Source organism: Scophthalmus maximus, chromosome 19, assembly GCF_022379125.1.
Source record: "Scophthalmus maximus strain ysfricsl-2021 chromosome 19, ASM2237912v1, whole genome shotgun sequence".
Classification (NCBI taxonomy): Eukaryota; Metazoa; Chordata; class Actinopteri; order Pleuronectiformes; family Scophthalmidae; genus Scophthalmus; species Scophthalmus maximus.
The window spans coordinates 9,452,520-9,475,824 of NC_061533.1; the positions used below are offsets into that span (position 1 = coordinate 9,452,520).

Sequence of the window (23,305 nt, forward strand, 5' to 3'; positions counted from 1 at the left end):
CTGTCTGGTTTCCCACTTATCTAGCTGTGTGTGCGTGAGTGTGTGTATGTGTGTCCACCCTTCCAGCACACAAACAGATTCACACCTCCCATAAAGACACAGTTTGATTCAGAGAGCAGAAGGGAGAAAAACTGTGTGTGTGTGAGTGAGAAAACCATAGAACATGGGCGCTGTCTGAAAATTTACCGGTAGCGATGGGTCTTGCATAAATCTCACAGAGTTCAGCGAAACACATTTTCAATTATTCCACGGTGTCTCCACCTGATATTTAGTCTGTTGTTGATAAGAAATATCCGGGACCAAGTGGGAGAGTACATTTTCTTTCTCTTTGTGAAAATAAACCAAGTTTTGTTTTTTAGCGGTAAACAGAACAGGTATTAACAGTGTACTGCACACATCCATCATGAAAGAATTCAACTATTTGGAATCATGCCTAATCTTGTGCATGTGTGTTGACAACGACCATGATGCCAATGACAGATGAATGAATTATGGAGATTCAGCACTGTTTCCCAGTTTTTTTTTTCTACATGGACGATGAGACAGATCACTGTGACAGCAGAGATGCCACCACGAAATGTGACGTCTGCTGGACTTGTGTTAAACTGTCGATTGTATTGACATGAATGGTAATGCAGCTCTGCTTTGAATGCTGCATTATGAAAGTGTCAAGCATAGTTGGTGGGATGAAATATTGAATTCTGTTTGTCAATCTTTCTGCACATTAATTAATCTTCTCAAGGTTTATTTTGGAGGATGAAACAATTCAAAAGGGGTTAGAGACCCGGTCTTAATTTGAGGGAAGTTCTAAAAAAAATTCTAGGATTGTTTTTGTGGCATTTCTGCTTCCATACAATAAAGGGTGGGCACTCATTAATATTGTTCTAATTCCTTGTATGAAAGAATAAATAAACATGGCTCCAGATGTAAAATAAATATCAAATGATAATAAAATATTATTTCAAATGTGCAATAGGACTAACACTCGGTAGGTGCATGTTTATCGGAATGCTTGCTTTTTTATGGCAGTGCAGGTAAGATATGAACATTATCTATTACGAGCTAACTTACTGGTGACAATAAAGTGATAGGCCCGTGTTGCAGCACCCATTAAGAACCTTTTATCACTGATACTGAAGCAATTACCGTCTCTGAAAATAAATGTGTCTTGAGGATTCAGTCCATGCCCTAACATAAATCTGGTGATATGCTGTTAAAATTGACCCTGTTATCTTGGGAGCTGGTTAAGGCATGGAAAGGAACTAACAGACAGAGTCAGGTGCTTTTTGAAGCTATTCATTTCACTCGCAGCTCAGCTCGGCTGCCGCAGAGAGGTTTTAGACAATCATGTTGCACAGAGAAGTGCTTGTCTGCTTGAGTAGATTTCTTTCTCTGTAGCCTTTACACATCCAGGTAGGCTCAAATTGTTCTGGAATCTAAGCCCCTTATCAAAGGGCAAGACACGTCAGGGCATTGTGGCATGGAACTGACACTTCTATTGGAAAATTTAGCTAACTACAAATGATGCACCTCTCAGTTTCTGTCAATAAGCAGCAACTTAAACTAAGCCAAAAACAACTAGGTTGTTCAATCCACATTAGATTAGATTGAGCCCTGGCTTCAAAATACTTAATCTGTAATGAAAATAAGTCCCCTATTGAGAGTCAAAGACCCTACATAAACGCTACATCTCCTATCCGCTCTGGTGGACAAACGGTAACAGCACATGCAATTATATGCAAAATAATTGATAATAAGATGATTTGATTCCAGATGTTGATCCACCTGCTGCTTGTCTTACCACTTTTTTCTCCCCACATAAATACTGATGACCCTTTCCCATCACTTAAGCTGGTGGCCATAAGCCTCTTGAATAACTTTTTATTGAGCCAACCCATTACTCTATAATGGCTTTTTGAACTAACTGTGCTGGAACCATTGACTATAAAAATGGACGTAGTCCAGAAAGTGAAGGCATTGGGGCTGTGTCCAAAACTTGTATTCTCTTGAATGACCAGTAGAGGGTGACTCCACTGGATGCAATAAGTGACAACCCACATGGACATCATCCATTGGTTTTGTGAGCTGCCGTTTTGAAGCCTCAAGTTTAGCAATTTGACCAGGGCCATCTTGGTTTTTGGAACCAGACGTAGGATCAGGGGGTGGGTCTGACCTAAAAGTCAGTTTCTATACAAGACTATGAGAAAATGACTCCACTCCTCACTTGATTTATATCGTCAGTAAACATTTTCACAAGTAGTTTATGGTCTCAATCTCTAGTTTCAAGCCTTCTTCAATACAGCATGATGTCCATTTTGTAAATTGTGGTCCCATTTAGAGTAAAGTAGACAATAAAACATGGTTAACATTGGGGCGTGGATACCACGTGATTGAAAGATAGTTTTATCCAACGGGTGCAGGTCGCAGATGGACGTGCAATGGGTGACCTCTCATCCGTCCGCCGCCGCCGCCGCCCCCCCAGTAGTCTGTTGGTAATTTGCCGCCAGCATGCTCCCCCTTTTGTTTTACGAGAAAAACTCTTCACATCTACCGTGCTCAAGATAAATGGATTCATATTCTGTTATATTCTACCAAACATCCTATAACGGTAAGTGTTTTTTTATATGGTACATTTGCCAATACTGGAAACTTCCACTATAGCCATCGTTCATGCCCTCTGGTCTGTGAACACTGGCCTATCATTGTGGTGCCTATTCCATTTCTGACACACAAATCACTGAATTTAAACTTAAAGAGGCAGGAATGGTGTCAGAAAACGAGATAACACAAAAGCACTTTGAAAAACAATTACCAGATCATCACCAGCTGCGGTTGCTAGGCAACCAAACCCGGCTATTCAATTGTTGAATGTTCTACGCCATCCAGATGGTCCAGCTATTCCCTTATCGCAGGTACTATGAAAGGTCTATCCCACAATGCACTGGGACTGAATACAAGCGGTGGCTTCTGCTGTTGTTCCAACCATCAGTCACAGTAAATTACTCAACTGTATTCTGTTACTGTGGCAATGCAATGCTAGTGGTGTGGGTGTTGTTGTGCGCAACGAGTCACGCGTGAATCAAATGAATGTACTTGTGTGTTTTTGTTCTTTTAACCCGGCTGGAGGTCTAATTGAATACGCCCTCTGTCCTCAGGGGTATCAGCATCATTCCTCCACTATATATTTGTGTTGAAACTAAAAGAGCAACACAGTATTGTTTTGTGCTCTAAATGTGATTATTGTTGAACTAGGAGTAGGAAATTAAAGTCTCTTTACTCTAATGTTTGCCATCGGAATTAGAACTCTTAGCCTGAACCATTTAGTAATCTCTATGATACATAATACCTTGTTTGTTTACTGCTGGGATCTCAGTTATTCATGAAAGTTAGCATTTCTCATGCTATTGTACAACACTTTATACGCCTTGTTGAGTTTCCTTGCCTTGTTCTTGACTTGTGCCTTCCATTACACAAGCTACTGTTGGAAAATAATTATAAATCCACTCATTTTCCCCATCATTTCCTGCCTAAAGAGGTTAATGTATTAGCTCTTGAGTGCATAAGAAGTGCAATGAATGTCATCATTTGTGTCTGTTTTCTGCACAATATGTGAGGAAGGATGTTGTGGGTACGGACGTGGCTAAGCAACTCTCTTTCCAGCCCTTTGGCTGAAGGTAATAGTGATCGGTAGCTTTAATTTCATAGGATTCATACTGTGTCAGAAGGCGTTCATGACAATGAATCTCAGGTGGTTAAAAATAATTATTTTAATGTAATAAAGTAATTACATTTGTTTTGAAATCGACGCTGGCATTGCACCGTTCTGAGTCCTAATTGTTGACATGTTGTAGTATGCACAACCACAAAGACCCCAATAAAGTGCCACTTTTTTGACTTTGACCTGAAACAGCTCCAGAGGAAATGGTGGTAATTGCACAGCTGGCTGTAATATCAATGGACAGATGGGCATAGCCGCCGTTCTTTCTTTTTTTTCCTCTCTTGTGTGCATATTGTCATTTCAAATACTTAATACAAATACATCACAAAAACCCTCATGGCATTGTATTGTATTTTAAAATTGTATTTTTACACGTCCATTTAACAGAGGGTTTTATTGATTTCTAAAATCTTGAAATTTCCATAACCGTTTGAAGGTGCCGTTTCTTGCAGGGAGCTAGTGACGATCTCTTGCTGAGCGCTTCAGCCATCATTGTGTTAACAATACAAAAGCTTATGATATATATATATACATTTTTCAGGATATTGATGGCAGTATTTTCCCATCTTCCTACAGCTTGGCTCCAATTTAAAAAAATTGTATTTTGGTTTCATCTCTAATGCTGACATTTACTTGTCAAGGACTTAAACAGGTTGGCACAGACTTAAATTCAAGTGCCACGCTGACATTGGCTCAAGGCTGAGACTAAAGCCGATGATACACTCCAGTACTCAGGTTAAATCATCAACTGTAGTTTCAGCGGACAGAGAATGTAAATCGAGATGATGAAAGCAAGTGGAAAGGGACTATAGATTTGCTGAACACATGCAAAAACTGAATGTTTGAAATGGAACATTGGCATTTTATACGTTTTCTTAACTTCTCAGATTTATCTGGTGGCCCTGTATATAGAACTGTATATAAAGTATATCAAACTAGCTCCACATGCAGCAGCAACGACAGTAACATGCATTTTTGCTACTAATACTTATGTACCCTTACTTGAGTAGAGTTTTTTCATGCAGTACTTTAAATTGCAAAAGAGTAAAGGATCCGAATACTTCTTCTACACGGATAAGTTCGGACAATGAGTTCAAAGATCCCTGACGACTGCCAATCATCTGAGTCTGAAGCACATTGCTCGGACGCTTTTGTGTTATATGATATGTAAAGATTACCATTTGAGCTGGACATGGAGCTGGAGCATCAACTGTTTTGGTGTGCAGTATTTTTAGTTGCCTTAATGTTGTCAGGGTTTGCATAGGTTGGCTGTCTCCCATTTTCTGCAAACCATGAATGCTGTCATAGGCGAGGCAAGCTTCCACTGAGAGGAAACAGATTGCTCTTGTTGTCAGTATTGTGGGTTAGAGGATAAAGCTGCGGAGCTGAGCCCTGAAAGTGGCAGAAGAGCACAGCCAAGTGCCCACACGCGCGCACACACACACGCTGGGACGAAGATGGAGAGGCTATAAATACACAGGGTAATGAGAGTGTGGTGTCACTGTCATCCTCATGCTCTGTCGTCTGTAGCCACACCATCTCATTCTCCTGGCTGTCGCATTTCAGTACGTGCACACGCGCTCGCACCCAAATGGATGATAAGATTAGGTGACTCCGCACACCTATTAGCTACAAGTTGTTAAATTAATGTGGTTCAAAATTGAATATCAAGATTTGAACATTGAAAAAACAATGTTGTAGTTTTAGTTTGTTTCAAATGTGAAAACCTTATAAAGTCCATAAATCCATCCATCCATGGTGAAAGCTTTCTCTTGGACTTGTACCAGTTCTTGTAGAACCGACGCTTGCACTCGTTGCTGACATGCTCTGCCAAGATGGTCCTGAAAGAACATGGGGCCACGGGGAGTGTTAACATATCCCACTTTGACTATTAAGTAAAAGGCTCTATTCTCAAGGTAGCATAAGATTTGCTCAGTAGATTTTATGTCTACCTGCCTACTGAATGTTGATCGGGCACACGACACTGATGACCTAATTTTTACTCAATTTGCCCAGGGGTATCAATGCTCATCAGAGGGAAAATTATCTTTCAAGCCTTCAAAGTTGTTGCGCTCATTAATTTTAAGGCTCCTAAAAGTGAAAAATGTACAATGTTCTTCATTTATTTAGTCTGGTGCCTTTGTTACCAAGGGTGTAATGAACATTGTTGACCCTGGAAGCTGTTTGCTTACAATCGTTTTTGTTGATCAAGAAACAATTATACCGTAATCAGAGGACACAAACACTTTTGTTCATTTAAAGATTGGAAATTTAACCCATAGGTTGGTCAATAAGAGTGCAGTGATCTTAAATGAATACATTTACTCACTAAGCACTGACTCACTTTGGTAATTAAATGGTTGTGTGTGCATTTGCATCCTTCTCTGAAAATAACCTTGGGTTTTTCATATATTGATCATGATGTCAGTCATAGCATGTGCATGCGTTCATAATTTTGAATCACACATACTAACAAAGGAAAAAAACATGAACTAATTAATATCTTTGTTTTTCCCTCACAGTTTAAATTCCATGAATTTAAAGTATGGTCAAATTTAAATGTACAGTAGCACCGTCTCATTGTTTATTTTGGTTGAGCATACATCAGTGATAAGCATCGTGTATTTCTAGCGTTGTTGAGTAACTGTAGTGGGAACACTGCGGCCAAAAACGCTGCCGGTGGTTTATTCTAGGAATCTGGTCGCATTGTGTACCAATCAGTTTGAGATTAACAAGATTTGACAAAGCTCACATCCTAAAAAAGCATGCACACTCGGGGGGGGGAATCACTTGTTGTGTCCCCAGAGGGCACTTTGAATCTCTCTATCCTCCTGCCAGCTCACTTCATGCCTCGCTCTGTTCTCATTGATGTGAAATATGTTCTTCAGAACTGGGAATATCAATGTGTGTGTGTCTATGCGTTTGCTTATTTGCTTGCTCCACACACTTGCTCATTATCGTGTGTGTGTGTTTGTGTGCGTGTGCATTTTTATTATTTTATTTCAATCATTGATCCTTCCCCTGTCCGTTGAACCTCCTGTCTGAACTACATCTGAGCACCGGTGCAGCTAGGACACATCACCTAGAGATGAAAGGAACTGAGGCTGTTTTATGTAGACAGCATTTAAATTGTATGAGCTTCTTATTATGCTTTGATTTAGCTTTGGAAGGCTAATTGGAAACTGAACTGAATACATGTGCGTGAGAGACCAACACATGGAAATGGAGAAACCCATCTCTTCAGGTGTGATTTCTTTTTTCTTGTTGTTGTTGTTGGTTTTCTGTGGGCACTTTTTTGACACCTGTTGGTTGAAGGAGGCATTGATACTGTTCATCTGAAGTCCACCATATATTTGCAGAGATTCCCTTGCCCCTGTTTTATTACTGCTACAGTTTTATAATGTGATGAGTGCAGTCTTGCTTGATGAAGATGTCTAAGGAAATCATCATTCTCACAAAAGAGAGATTAAGCCCACGGAGAAAGATGTGGGCAGATGTGTGGGACTGCTGTATCAGTTCTCCTGCTCCTACCAATCTCATTCTTTATGGCCTTGTTTTCACGGGGGTATCAAGGATTTACCGTAACCCAACCAAGGGAACCAGAAAAAGAAAGAGTCTAAAATCACTTTAACAGTCCTGAGTGGCCCCTAAGCTCACCGCAGACCAAAACCTCCGTATCCATGACAACGCCAAGATGGGATCCACTCTCAGCCATTGACTCCTCTCAGTCGCTGCTGAGTGCTGAGGGAGGAAGTGGCGATAAGGAGAGATTCAATTCAATTTGCTCTGAACGGCTGCCTGCCCCTCATGTAAATGGAATAAGTATGTTACAGCCACACTGGAGTGCACAGAAAAAAAGTATAAGGGAGCTCAAGCCTTACGTTGTCATGGTTAAATCCCCTTTTGGTAGTCAGAGATGTGATGATAACTCATGCTCCTTGGCTTCTTGCTCCTCTCCTACTCCTTTTATTTATTTTAATTTTGTGTCATCTCAAGTGCTTTTCAATCTAGAGGAGGAGGAAATTGCCCTCCTGCCTCTTAAAGTCTCTTTAGTTTGACAAAGGAAAAAAAAAACTGTTCTATCTGCTGGCTTTTGATGCCATCTCAGTTTGTTTGATTCTTATAACGAGTCAAAACCTCTTTGTTTAATACTACAGCCTGCCGTGAATATAGCATGTGGATTTTAGGCACTTAAGGAGACTAAAACGGGCCAGCAAGACTGTGCAGATCCCACACATGCCGCACGACTCGTCTGAACACCTGCATAGCCGAGGCTATGTTACCTAAGGAGGAGGAGGCAGCTGTGCTCATGCTGGGATTTCTATGTCTGTCATGGCGACCCATATCTGCTTAGATCAATAGCCCTCTGTCCTTGTGTCTTGTTAGTCAGACAGAAATAACCCCCGTACGTACACTCGTCCTCTTTGCCACGCACTTTCCACACAAAGGTAATGCACTTTGGTCTCAGCATCAGAGATACATTGTTTGGTTGATATGAGACACATAACATTGTTATTATTCATTTGAATGTGGGATTAATTTTAGTGTTATCAGGGTATACTCGGACAATGTTAAGTATACAGTGTTACAGCAGCTGTTTCATTGTGAAAGACATGACAGTAGCAGAAATTTTAAACCTAGAAAAATAAATATCTGCTTGTGTCACCATCACAGTTTCTTTTTAAGCTGCTGTATCCCTTTGAAATATTTATTATTCAGGAATGGTCTTTGAAAATTACCAACTAACCTAAGGTTAAAGTTTATTCCTTGAACTTACCCTGCGGAATGGCAAAACAAATGCCGGTTTTATCAGTTAATCTGATTTCCATAGCCGTGGAGGCAGAAGTTATTTCCTGGTTGTGTAATCACATCAGTGCATGGTTTCCTTATCTGATCTTTAATCTCCAGGGTCACTAGACATTTTATAGGCGAAGGCGCAGAGTTCATCATTCTGTCTCTGTGTAGGTGGAAGAGGTGGTGGATGTTGGGACCTTTGCTGCAGAGGACATCCACATACCCAGCATCTATGTCCACAGGGTCGTCCAGGGAGCCAGCTACGAGAAGAGGATCGAGGTAAAGCAATACAAATAAGAAATAATAATAATGAAACCTTTCAGGGCGTGCATGAGTGGAGGGATTATACTCTATATGTTTCATTAACAAATTAGTAGAACTACAAAAGGTATATAAATAATCCTCTTAAGTGTTGCCTCAAGATCCTGTCACGCATTTGTTTCCTTTTTCTCATTTATCTCTGCATGGATTCAGAAACGCACAGTAAAGAGAAGTCAAGAAGAGAAGCCCAAACCAAAGAAGGACTCAGATATTGTTCGCGAGCGGATCATTCGGCGGGCTGCTCTGGAGTTTGAGAATGGGATGTATGGTATCCTTTGAAAAAAAAGAAGTTTGTGCTCCACGTGCCCCCCTTTGATTGATTAACCTCAAGTTAAACCAAACCGGGTGCTGGCCAGGATGGATAGATAGACTGATCCCAAACTGGAAATGCAGGTCTTACAGCAACAGGTATCAGTCACACAACACACCTTACAAAAGATTTGTAAGGTGTGTTACATATTATGTTTACATATTATTGTCACAGCATTAAAAATATTTTTTAAGTGGTTTATCTATGATTGACAAGTCTACAGAGTTGTCCACATTCTCCTATGATTCAACATGGTATGTTATGTATCTTGGAAATATTTGGACAACGTTCAGTGGGTTTGTGGTTTGAGATTGTTAACTCAATATGACAACATGACTAATGGGTCCGAGGTGTTTAGAGAGGAGACTGTTCTGAGTGTGTATGTATATATATATATATACGTGATTTTTAATATGTATTTATTATTCATGATTACAAATGGATCAGTTCCTGTCTTTAACAAAGAGCTAATCAGCTAACCTCGGTATTGGTATCCCCATGTTGGCCAGCAACTTTATCAAACCAGACATCACTGTGCACCTTCAAAGTGAAAATGGAATTTTGGGACTGGTAAGACACAGAGTTTCTTCCCCCCTCGGCTTTCAGTGCTTTGAATCCAAATTAAACAAGCTAACAAGCGGCATATTTTCCGTCTTGACAGTCGTTTTCCGGAGCATTACACTTTTTAAAACTGAATTGTGCTCCGAGCATGTTGCAAGATCAATAGCTGTTCATTTGAGCTGCATCATTGCTAGTCGGGGGCCTCATTTGAAATGTCGTAAGTTTGTTATATAGCAGATAACTGACTATTTTTCATTCTCACAATCATTATTTCCACAAAGGCGGCTGCTTCTGCGGCGGCTGCTGCTTAGAGACTTTCTAATCAGTTGTGTTGACTGTAGAATATAAACACCTAAGCTAATGCCTTATTGGTGGAAGTTTCTTTCAACTTTATGTGCCAGTTATAGAGAGCTCCTCTACTGTTCCACTCTTCCTCTCCTCCCTTTGTCAACACAGAGAAAATCAATGTCTCATCTAATCAGAGAATGTGATTGTGTCTTTTTCTCTCCCTTGAAAGATCATGGCAGGTCAGGCTGAGCGACACGTGTGGCAGCTCGCCACCGGTGTGAGCATTCATGTTGATCTTTCATTTCTCTCTGTTTAGGGGCCATACCCCACTGAGGATGCAGTGGATGCAGACCTGATCAACGCTGGTGAGGGTTACTCTAATCACTACCCCCCCACCCCAATGATAAATTAATCTATATGTAGGGGATCAAAAGCTGTGGAAACATTGGTCAAAGTGAATTATGGGTGGATGAATAGACCTTATTTGAATTCCTGTACACGCACGCTTCGATAAATGCTTAATGCAGCGTAATAATCATTTAATATTTTAGTCACATCTAGGTTTAAAGTGATATTAACATATTATTGCCATAATATGGTTTCTTTTTCCTGTCGGTAATTAATGAATGCACATTCTTTTCTTTTCATCAGTTGGTTTACTTTTGTTTGTTTAATGTCTTTTGTTATTGATTGTTTACATGTAAATGCTGTTGTGTGTTCTTGACAAGTTTGCTGCTGTGATAAATTGATCCCAATATTCTGTTTTGAATATTTAGAAATTAAATGTGTGGACTCTCTATTCTCTAGGAAAGGAGACTGTCACAGTGCTCCCCGGGGCTGCCTATTTCTCCAGTGATGAGTCATTTGCCATGATCAGAGGGTAACTCCATGAAACACAATCTCTGAAAACCTATTTGCTGACAGAAAATTAGATGTGCCTGACATTTAAATGGAGATACATGTATATAGCTTATAAATACTTAATGAAAATGCACCAGGAAGCTCACTTCCATGAGCTTCTTGGACATGTCCCCAACATTTGTGACACAGAATATTAATAAATAGCTACTGTCACCTGTACAACTAGACAGCAGCCATGCCAATATTCCCAAGGTCCCTGGTTCTTATTGATTTGCAAACTGTCTGAGATTGCCCACCCGCACTCGCTGCAGCATTCAGTTCTGTTTGTCCACCCAGAACAAATCCAATACTGCTCATAAATAGTGCTGCTCAGTCACACTGGCAGACAGCAAATGGGTGGCTGGGATGCAGGTGTCACCGTGTGTGTGTGTGTGTGCTTGTGTGTGTGTGTGTGTGTGTGTGTGTGTGTGTGTGTGTGTGTGTGTGTGTGTGTGTGTGTGTGTGTGTGTGTGTGTGTGTGTGTGTGTGTGTGTGTGTGTGTGTGTGTGTGTGTGTGTGTGTGTGTGTGTGTGCACGTGTGCACGTGCACGTGTGCACGTGTGCGCCGTTAATCCAAGAAAAGAAATCCCTGCTCTCACTTTTCGCCTTTGTTGTTTCTCTTCCGTAGTATTTTCTGTAACTGTACCAACTGCAGTACAATATGCAACAATCTGCTTCCTGTTTAAACCGGCATGCAGCTATCCAGTGTATGTGAATGGTCATGTGATAAGTGTTTTCAGGTGTGTTAGTATGGACAAGGATTAATACTGACACAGAGCTAAAACACGTGCGGAGGTCCTTTCAGTTTAAAAAAGAAAACGTAGTAGTATGGATGTAGCTTTAGACTTGTACCTTGTAATCAAAAAAGGTAATCACTTCTTCATCTCTGTATGCATTTGTTTATATACAGTCTGTCGTGTTTGTGTGTCTGCCTCCCTTGTTGGATTCCTCACTTTGGACTTTGAGCCCATCTTTAGAATGAATAGAAAGACGAAATAATCTCTGCTGAGATGCAAAGACTTTTGTTCATAGGGACAGTCTAGCCTTGCTATTATACGCTTTTTCTATTTACTGCTAAATGCATTTATTTTGATCAATTGACTTGTGAGATCATAAGCTGAAGTGATTCTGAAGTTGACATCTTGTTTTATTCTTTTGTGTCATTCTCGTCAGCGGTCACATCAACCTGACGATGCTGGGAGCCATGCAGGTGTCAAAACACGGAGACCTGGCCAACTGGATGATCCCTGTAAGTTTGGATTTGATGGCACACGTGTAATCCTATCATCCAAATTCATGCGTTTCTGCTAAATCTGCTGGGGGTCATCACAGTGTCACACTCCATATGCTACTTTTTACAGCTTGTAATTGCCCTTGTGAATTAGCAGGAAGGCGTTCATGCTCTAGTAATGTAAAGCTCGTCGTGCTGTTCTGTTGGATTCTAAAGATTTTTTTTTTACTGTACACATGCTGTGTTCTTTAATCTGCATACTTCTAAATTCTTCTTTGTGCTTCAGCTAACAGTTACATTGATTATGGATTAATCTGGTGGTCATTTTTCTCCAGTCATCATTTTGCCTGTAAGATAAAAATTGTAAAACATTTTATCACAATTTGTTATCGCTAAAGAGACAAATTCCAGCTCCCCCCCTCCGACTATCAGTCCAAAACACATAGATATTTTATGTGTTATCATATGAAACAAAGAAACGAAAAGCGCTCTGCATTCTTGCCTCAAAACAAATCAATTATCAAAATAATTGCGGATTAATTTTGAGTTGATCGACTTATTGGTTAATTGTTTCAGCTATACTCCGAATATCTGTGTGTTTTATTTAATCACCTATACTCAGGGTCCTTACAATCCCTCGGTAAAATCATTGAGATCATTGGTCGTTATTGAAAAAAAATTAATGGTTGTAATTATATTTATTTTTAGACAGTGTGGTTTTTATAATATGAAAACATAATGGTAATTTGTTTGATTTTACATCTTGGTGGAAACAGACCTTGGTTGTTATTATTCATGAGCACATGGATATGCTTGTCAGAGGATTAAGGTATAGGGGGTGTTTGTGAGGGCTACAGTATAATGTGGGTCAAGGCATTTTTGCCAGATGTTTCATCAGGTCAATTGGTCTCGAGACCACAGTGGACACAGTCGTCCTGAGTGATTACTGAGGTCGAGAACCCATTAAAAGACTGTTTGCGGTGTGGGAGGGCTCAACCAGAAAACCTGCAGCCCACCGCTGCTTTCTGCTTGACTGAAGTCCACATGCGAGGCTGATTCAGCCACTGTATTGTTTTATAGACGTGTGTCTTCTAAAAGCAGCCAAGTGGACACAGCCACAGTGTGCTGAAGAGTGTGTTTACATATAAGAGACCTCCTGAATAAAACATAAATATTTACACACAATATATACATTTAAAATGTAAGGCAGCTCTGTGCTTGACGGCATTGTGGTTGACGATGAACTCTTAATTTTGCGACATCATTTATTTCTGTTACCTCTCCAGTTGCACTTGTTTGTCCATGATAATTGCTAATTAAGCAGCGCTTGATTAAGCAGGTTGCACAGATATTGAAGGCCTGCAGTGTCGCTGTCATAACGTAGCAGGGGGCGTTTCTCTCGTTTGGCCATTCTCGTGCTGGACGGCAAAACGATGCAGCAACACGGGCCCACACACGGCTCCGTCCTCACCTACGCTTTAATCTTCATTATCCCCTCTTTTGAAAGGATGGATGAAGAGAATATCCCACCTCCTGTGATAAAGAAGATTGTTCGCTATCTAAAGATGGGTACATGGCGTGAAATTGGAAATGTTGTACGTAGGAGTCCAGAATGCACTACTGTCTCAGCGTGATTATGTTGATTTTGAACACTTTTAATATTCAAAATGCAGATGAACATTTTCCAGTTGAGGGCTTTGAAATGCTTTTACATCACCACTCAGCCTGAAACATCTGGAAAAAACAATAGACAGGGAGAAAGGGGTAATGTTATAAAGGCATTTTGGATTTGGTGTGCCATTTTTTCTTTTGGCTGCTGGGGCTTTGTCAAGCTGCCCTAAATGTAGGGGTCCTGCACCCAGTAGTTTGCAGAAGATGCAGACATTGATGTTTTCTTTCATGTGTACCTCCTAACAGATTTCCAACAGCCAGCCACACACCGTTTTCAAAATGAGACTTTTATTGACTCTGATTTTGTTTGCCTCAAGGGTGCAACTTCAGATTTTATTTGCTCCTTCAAAATCTGAGAGGAGGAAATGGATAAGAAATTGTAAATGATGCCATACTGGAGTTGACCAAAGCAATACAAATGTATGTGGTCAACTCAAATAACAGCTTTTTTATGAAACAGAATTAAGTTATCTAGGCATCGACTTTAAACAGATGAATGCTCGTCAGAGAGTATTACAGCGGCACAATAAACCTCAAACTACTGACTAGTAAAATACGGTTAGTTACTAGCTCATGATAAGGCCTGATGGCAGCTTAAATAAAATAATATTTCTTCATAGAACTTTACCTGGACATGGTTGCCAGCTTCTCAATATCCTCTTGGGATTTTGTAGTAGCACAAAACTCACGTTCTCTGTGGTGTATTTCCCCTTGTATGCAAATGTGTGGGAACTGCACTGACTATTTCTTGGTAGCTGTTATGAAAATGATATGAGCCATTAACCTTTACTCTTTATTAAAGCACATTACAAGCTTCTACAGTGCACATTTTAAGTCTCATTAGTCACTGCAGGATTTATGTTGTGTTTTACACTTACTTTTGAACACGTTGCCCATTATCTCCCCGTCAGTCCCGTCTCACCCCCTGATTCTTGTCATTAGTTGTCCAGTGGCAGTCCGTCGCTATGTTATTAAAAAGATTATCAGGGAATGCGAGGGGGGGAGGAAGGAAGCCAGTTGGTTAAGTGGGAACTCTTGGTCTGTGAAGGGGGTCATTTTCCGTGGTGCTTCTGCCACTGACTGGAAAGTGAACACTTGCACGACAAATGAGGGACTGGTATTCTGTTGTCATGGGAACGCAAAAAAAAAATTGCAAGCAAACCCCGAAGCTTATTGCCACAGCAGCATATTTTCTGAACAATAATCCCACTGTCATGGGAACGTTTAGCTTGTGAATCAATCTTTTTTTGACTTGTAGGGACTAAAGGGCCAACAGAATCTTTGTTTTCTTAAATGTTCCCTCTCGAGAGGGAAATACTTTTGTATGCAGAGGTTGCATTGAGAAAAAAAATAAATACATATATATATATATATATACATTGTCAGACTTTGAATGCTACGCCTCTCAGTCGATTATCCTGCACAGGTAGACCAGTAGCACATTAAACCACAGGAAAAGCCTTAGTTGTGTGCCATTGGTGGCTCCATAAGAAAACCTTGTTGGTTGAGTGGGACCATTTCATTTTCTCTGCTCTCACGTGTTTTGGTAGGTGTCGCTTGAGCAGAGCTTCAACTTAAGAAGTGGCGTGTTATCTGTGTCCTGCACCAGTGATGCTGCCTCCTTCAGTCCCGCACATTATCTCTCACTTTTAAAGCCATGTTCCCTGACTTACATCTTCCCTAACGCCTGTTGAATTTGCATATGTGTAGGCTACTGTATGGCTGCCTCTGGCAAGGATTAATTTCAAAGACACAGTTCACTAAACCAGTAAAAAAGTAAAATGGATGTTTGTAGGGGAAAAAATAACGTAACATGTGTGGGAACTCGCGCTAGAAGATTTTCTCATTACTGGCTCTAATGTGAAGCAGTGGAAAAAATAACAACTAAATTAACATTGAGGTACCTTAAAATTTGCATATTTCGTGGAATGGAATTTTATATTCAAATAGAATTAGGTCTTCTGTGGTTTGTTATGCGACAAGTACAACATTTCTTCCTTAACTGTATGTATGTGTCTGCAAAATATATTTGAGCAGTTGATCAAGAGTTAAATATTTTATACAAGAAATGTCTCCCGAGAGTATATCTCATGTTTTTGCGTGTTTCTGCTAATCAAACGTGTCTTGATTAACACTTAAAGGTGTCGTGGCTCCTCTTTGGTGCTAAGCTTACAGCAAGCAAATGAACACAAGCATACTGGTGAGGAAATGAAAACCCTGTGGGGCTTCATTTAGACCAGCAAGATTAATGTCAGCAAAGCTGTATTAATTAAATTACTAAATTACACTGCTCTAGTTGGTGACTCAGGCACAGGTTTTTTGTGGATATTATTCTGACAATATATTTATTCCATTTGAGTTCGTTCCTGTAGGTTCCACTGGTCGAAAGTCAGATACTTTTATAACCTTCACATTCAACAGTATGTAAGAAACAATTGATTTGGCAAAAAAAAGTATTCCTTAAATCTAGGATGCTTCCACTATAAAGGAGCAACTAATCAAAACAATGTATATTTGGCTGCCACGGTAGCAAGTGAGCAGGTTTAGAGACTGTGAATCTTCCAGAGATTTCCTACTGTATTTTCACACGGACCCACTCTGATGTTTTTCTGGAAATTTTTACAAGGGGGCTGGTAGGAAAAATTCCTAAAAATGTCTTTGAGCAACATTTGTTGACGTGTTTTCACACAGCCCATCAGGAAAAGTGTAGGAAAATGTCCGGGCTCCAGTGCAGGTCTGGGTCAGGCCAAGCTGTAAATCCAGATTTGCTACTATCAGGGTGACCCCCCAAGGGCCTGTGAACACACCACCTAGCCACTTTAAAGTGCATTAACATTGATTATAGGAAATGGACAGTTCATTTTTTTCAGTATCATTCTAAGAGTCACTGTGCGTGACAAAATGTATCCTGTTTTAACTACAAAGATCTTCTTGGGTTTTATTTAAGAATGTAAGCTGTTATCGTAGGCCACTTTCAACTGGTGTTCTATGAGATAATACAAAATTAAACGCCGCCTCTCGCATATCCTCAGTCGATGCTTTTCCCTGCTTCCTCTTCCCCACCTCCCCACTCCCAGCCCTCTTTCTGTTCTCCGTTGATATCTCCTCCACCCAGCTGGCTTCCCCCGGAGGCAGACACTATCCTTATAATGCACCACACTTGGCATATATATCCTCTGGTTATCGAGCAGAAAGCAAAGCAGGCTCTTCACATGATTGATGAGCAAATGGGATTTTAATTCAGTTACTCAGCCGTCACCCTGTGGCCATATCTGCATGTCAGCCTTATTTGGAAACCTCCTTATTGGGAACAATGAGGGACTAGAAGGCAACTTTTCACCAGAATTGCAGTTCTGTTGCAGTGCTAATCTTTCAGACTGCTTTCTTTTCAGAGAGATTCAGAATTTTGTAACTTCTTTTTTTGCTTCCTTTTTTAAAAAAAATATATAAATCAATTCATTTATTTTATTCACTCACTGAATTATCACAGTGATCTTGGGAGTGAAGTGGGAGATTGCCTCACTGCTGATGTTTTGTTGCCTGCTCTGCTTACATTTCGTTGCAATTGACATCATGTTTTAGTAAGATATAGTGGTACCTGGATATTTGTAGATTGTAGGAACTGTGATCTATTAAAAAAACAAACATGGGCCACAATCATATTTTTTAACACTTTAATTCTGTTAACACGTGGCTTTAGCAGTTACTGCCAACTGAGATTTGGCATGTAACCTAGGTTTACACCAAGCTTTGTTCTTAAAACGTATGGCTCTACAGGCGACCCCATCACAGCACCAAGATCACTCTGACAATGGTATTGGTATGGATTCTTCCGAATACTAAAGAGTGAAATATAGCTTTGGTTAAATTTTCTCAGATTTTTTAGATATCTGTCTTTGACATTTCTGCCAGTGGCCCAATACAAATGCGCCAAATATAATTTAGTCTCTGATGCTCACAGCATAGAAAAAAATGACATGCAGCGAGTGTTGCCAGGAACAGCCTCACTGTTACTTTTTATAATCCAGAGACATGATGCCAACGGTCGTTTTCATTGGAGCTACTTTCTACCAGAAAAATTGTCTCCAGAAAAAGTGCTGCAATGCTGTCGATTACTATAATGAACACTTGTTATGTCCTCCGTCCTTCTCACCTGGAAGCTTGTCAACCTGGAATCATTTGTACTTTAATCTTTATTGCACCCATTTTTTCTTAAACTGTGTCTAGCTGCCACTGCCTCCACTTATAATAACCTCTAGGAACAATGAACAATAACTACTAAATAGAGTAGAAACAATGAACAATAACTACTACATAGAGTAGAAAATATTTGTAAAAATTAAAGTATTTTTTATCTTGAGAGAAAGTACTCAAATGTATTTTTTCGGGAACCGTTTTCTGTTACCTCACCACACTTTTCTAATAATGGAGATCAATATTAATCTCCTGCTCCTGTTCTCTGTCTGTGTGTGACATTGTTGCTTGGTTTTATTTATCTTACAAGTGCACAAAGCACAAAACAAAGAACATATCCTTGCAATGAAGACACAGCAGGCTTTAATACTTTTTGATGTTGGAGTTGTTTTTGGTAGCGCTGTCTACTAAAGGAATTGTTGTCATTTCGTTCCACCCTCTTAAATTAATGCTTTTTTAAAAATTTAAATTTTTGATTGGTTTTGTTGTATTTGTGGTATTTTCATGCTTGTACTTATTGGTGGCTTTTGAATGTATGGTATTGTCTACCCTGAAATATAATTTCTATGGTATAACTGAAACTTTAATCTCTTTTTATCTCCTATTCTTAGGGTAAAATGGTAAAAGGAATGGGAGGAGCCATGGATTTGGTGGCTAGCGCTGGAACCAAGGTGGTGGTCACCATGGAGCACTCAGCAAAGGTGTGTATACATGTGGGAATGTGTGTGAGCGCGTGCCTTTACCATGACCAATATTGATAATAACCTCAAAAGAGACCTTATCTCTGAAATCCAGCTCAAACTAAATTGGCAATTTCCTTTTCCCGTATTAGTACCTTCACAAGCATACCCAGTATCTACTTACAAGATAACCACTATGAGTGTTATGACTGATTAAAGATAATTCTGTTAATGGATTGCTTAATGCCTCTTCACCAGACAACGTTAGCTCATCCTGATGAGATTCTGAACACAAACCCTCTCCTGTTCGTTTGCTTTTGGCTAATTAAAATACATGTCTACTGTCTAGAACTGGACTCAATGTCTCAGGAACAGCTGGTTAGTTAGACTTGTGCTGTAGAGCTTCGGACAATAGCTGTGGGCAATCCAACTGAATTGGTTTCATACTTAGTATACTTAATAGTCCAGCCCGATATGATGCAAGGGCAACGTTACATTCAGCATTTGCTTAGAAGCATGCTGTTTTTTTTGCTAATGGGAGCCTGTCTGGCGCCTATTTATAGTCCAGATGGTGCAGCAGGTGAGCATAAATTTACTCCCTTGAAGCCTGTGTTCATTCATGATGGAGAGGGATGATGGTGGGAGGGGGGAGGTTGATGTATGATGTGTGCTTCCCAGGCAGCATTGGAGACGTGTGCTTTTTTTCTGACTGCCGAGGAAACTGAGATATGAAGTGAAAAGGAATATGTGCTATATTATACCCCTTGGGGACAGGATGAGTGTACATAACAGCAAAGTTAAAGCTGCATCCCTTAAAGTTTGAACGCACAGTTTGACATGTCTGACCATCTCAACTGAGTAGATCAGTCCTTCTTTTAACCAGCCACCCTTTTCTTTCAGGGAGGAAAACACAAGATCTTGGACAAATGCAGTCTGCCCCTGACGGGGAAACAGTGTGTGGATCGTATCATCACAGAAAAGGTGTGTTCATCTGTTCATTCCATCTGTATATTTTTTTTAAATGCAACCATTTCTTCCGTCATCCTATATTTCAATAGACGTGGATGGATGGATACATGCATGAATGGATGGGTGAGCCATTAGTCATTAGCTGTTTACTCATGGTTTGCTACATAGACCAATGAGTAAGCTCTGTCTGAGCTGGACTCTACTGAATACCTGTGACTTATATTGAGCCAATATCAGCCAGTTACACAAAGCAACTTTTCTTCAATTTGAAACCCCAGGAGAAGAAAAAAATGTAGACTTGAATGTTTAGGATATAAATGGTTGAAACTATACATATGGTCGGCTGCAGTAAAGGAGATTCCCAGTGGTTGTTTTAACTGGGCAGTGATTGAAAGTAAATTTGAAAATAATTTAAATACAATGCTTAATTATGAAAAAAAACCCATATATATATATTTATATATTCTAATTTCCATAGTCACTTCTTAATAATCTGTGTGATTGATTGATATCTTACTTTCTGCTTTTTTGTGATTTGTTATGAATTAAAAAAAAAAATTGGTTTATTTGTTTTTAGTCTAGGGCCGACTGGATTGGTATGATCCAACAGAGCGATACTGGTAGATGGAAATTACATTTATTCAATTAACACTAATTCAATCAGTTGATTTCTGTAGGGCGGATGGTTATTGATTTTATGCCTTCTTTTTTTTAATAGTTGGGGTTGGTTTTCCCCTTTGAATGTGTGCTGTTGATACTCCCATCCCTGCCTCAAACAGGACCCTGCAGCAGGGGTGGGACAATGCTTGTGCTATGGATATAGTCGTAGACCACGGGGTATACTCTGGGAAATGTAACAGTTCGATCTCCCTTGGAAATGGAGCTTAGCTTGAAAAAGAAGCTGCTTCTTGAAAAGCTCTGTTTCTGCTCTGCTCTCCAAGGACAACATTTTCTTTTAAATGGCAAATAAGCAGAGGGTAAGCAAAAAATAGAAGGATTAAAGAAATGGAAAAAAAGTGAAGATGGAGCGAGTAAAAAAAGTGTTTGGTGAGGAGAGAATGTCTGAAGCGAGGTTCGGGGAGCTTGTAGATCTCGTTGCTGATGTTTATGTTGTGATTACGCAAAGTTTCTCAACAAGTACAGTAGGTGTCTGTCAACATTTATAAAAGTTAAAGCTCTTTCTAATGCCCCTGCTAACACTGGTACTACCTTTTCCTCTCCTCCTTCCTCATTTCATCCCCTCCTGCTTCATCTCCCTCTTAATCCATTTGTACTAATTATTTATTACAACCCCAGCTTTTACGTTATATTCAATGACTTCAATTCTCATATTCTTTTTTACGACTCCTTTTCTCAGTTCCTTTCATCTTTATCAACACATATTTCCTCTTATCTCTTCGCCGTCCTTACCTCAGGACTTACCTCAACATCACTCCTTCTTTATTCTTCTTATACCCTTTCTATTGTGCTGTGAATAAATTTGAAAATATCCTCAAATGTAGGCATTTTGAAAACTCTCCCCCTTCCTTTGACAGTGTCAGTCTGTCTTTGTAGTTTTGACCGGCAAAACAGAGCTTTTCAAAATACTGACACGTGACCATCGGTTTGTGAGCCTCTCAGATATTTCCATGGGGCTTTTGGCAGGAATGTTAAGAAGCCAACTTTTTATCACCTCCTGCTTATTGCAGTGATTGACAGTTTTGAAAACAATATAGTTTAATTGATGCTTTATTTATCCCGAGGGAAATTCAGGCATATATCCTACTGCACAAAAAAGATGTTGTCATTAGTATGTTTTTCTGTGTCAGCTCATATATAAAAGGGATGTTTTTATCCACGGAAAAACAGGAATGGAAAGCTAGATCAATGAAAAACACCCTTATTGCATATTTGGCCTTATCTATCCATCCATCCATCCATCGAACATTTATACCGCTTATCCTTTGAGGCTCGCAAGGGGCTGGAGCCAATCCCTGCAAACATCGAAAGAGGGGCGATTTACTTCCTAGACGGGTTGCCAGTCGATCACAGTGCCGACATATAGAGACAAACAACAATCCATGCTCTCATTCTCACCTACGGGCAATTTAGAGTCCCCAATTAAACAATGTTGCATGTATTTGCACTAGGAGGAAGCGGGAGTACCCCTGAGAAAACCCACGCAGTCACAGGGAGAACATATAAACTCCATACAGAAATGCTATTAGATTCATTGTGAACATTGTGCTGCCCCTATATTCGGCTGTATTCAAAGACAAAATGTGAATCAAGGATAATAAAAAAAGATGGTTAAAATCAAGCAAATGTGTCAGCCAGTGTTTCCACACTGGAGACAAAACCTATTTGGTCATAATATCTGAAGTTAGGTGTAACAACATATAGTTAGATGGATTCAATACAGCGCCAAATTCTGAAGCCTTTTGTTAGGTTTTAGCCAACAACACGTATGTATAAAAATACTAGTGTGTGCTGTGAGAAATTAATTGTGGTGATTACCAGAGAAAACGTTCAACAGTAGAAAATTGGGGCACTATAAACCTGGTGTCAGACAGTGCAGTTAATAAGCCTGATAATGTTTTATCTCCACAGGTTGCTATATTTTTTTTGATTATAATCTCTGCTCCAGTATGTTTCCAGAATGAGAGTTGAAACCTGCCATAAAATATTATTTTCCCTCCATGGAGGCACATAGATAATAGACAGAAATGCTGACATGGAGGACATATTCTCACAAGTACTGCACCCTTGTATGCTCGCAGTGGCCAGGAGGGATGGCGATCCAAGTGTTGTCCTAAATCTTGTTGCCATGATTTGAGGCCGAGGGATGTAGGGAACCGGTTGCCTCGGGTGTGTTTTTCTTGCTTTTCTATTTAGTGGGTGCATTTTATACCACTACCATGTGTCCTCTCTTAACCACAGTTACTGTGTGTGTGTGTGTGTGCGTGCGTGCGTGCGTGCGTGTGTGCGCGCTTCAGTTGCTACCATTACAAAAGTCCACATTATTTAGGTACTGTAAGCATTTCCTGTTCCGAAAGTATGAAAGTGAAAAAAAGGTAATTGCCCATGTCATTCACAGATGAAGCAGAACGACCCCTGAATAACTCTGTCAACATAATGGGCCCATAAAACTGTTACCTGTTGCATTTTCTGTAACGAAAGGCAATGCCGGTGATGGCAATTGTTATTCCAGCGACCAAATTGAAATTCTTTTATAGTCCTTTTGCGAGTTCTCAAAATTGAGTCCTTGTAATTTGCTCAAAAGTTTGTACTGGATATGCTTTTGAAGCTTATTTGGTGGAGGTTGAAATATCCATTTTTTAGTCCCATTGTTGAAAGTGTTAATTTGTCTGAGCGATGAAGGTGTATTGTTGCTACGTGACATTCAGCCCACTTCTGACCAGACAACATATGGGGTAGACTGGCAGCTTCCGAATGACTAAACTTGACATCGATGGTGACTTTTAATAATGTGAAAGAAGGTGAGTCAGCAACCATAAGGCTGCTTTGCAAATGGAATATTAAGTGTGAATATTAGAAACTAGGTCCACTGAGTTAACTGCTTAAAGATTTACCTACGCAGGTCATTTTGTGTCGAAGTCTTGCACATTTTTAAGCACAGTGTGACAAACAGAGCTCACGCTGACATTAACACAGTAACTGCCATATCA

At 39.9% G+C, this 23,305-nt stretch overlaps 1 protein-coding gene across 1 annotated transcript in view; it reads left to right on the top strand.

Moving 5' to 3' along the window:
* Positions 1–23,305, top strand: part of oxct1a (3-oxoacid CoA transferase 1a) — a 33,205-nt gene that overhangs the window by 8,236 nt on the left and 1,664 nt on the right. The window contains exons 8-15 of the mRNA XM_035638995.2: positions 8,684–8,791; positions 8,987–9,101; positions 9,619–9,713; positions 10,309–10,357; positions 10,800–10,872; positions 12,066–12,141; positions 18,600–18,689; positions 19,569–19,649. Coding sequence (XP_035494888.2) covers positions 8,684–8,791; positions 8,987–9,101; positions 9,619–9,713; positions 10,309–10,357; positions 10,800–10,872; positions 12,066–12,141; positions 18,600–18,689; positions 19,569–19,649 — 687 coding nt within the window. The remainder of the gene's footprint in view (positions 1–8,683; positions 8,792–8,986; positions 9,102–9,618; positions 9,714–10,308; positions 10,358–10,799; positions 10,873–12,065; positions 12,142–18,599; positions 18,690–19,568; positions 19,650–23,305) is intronic.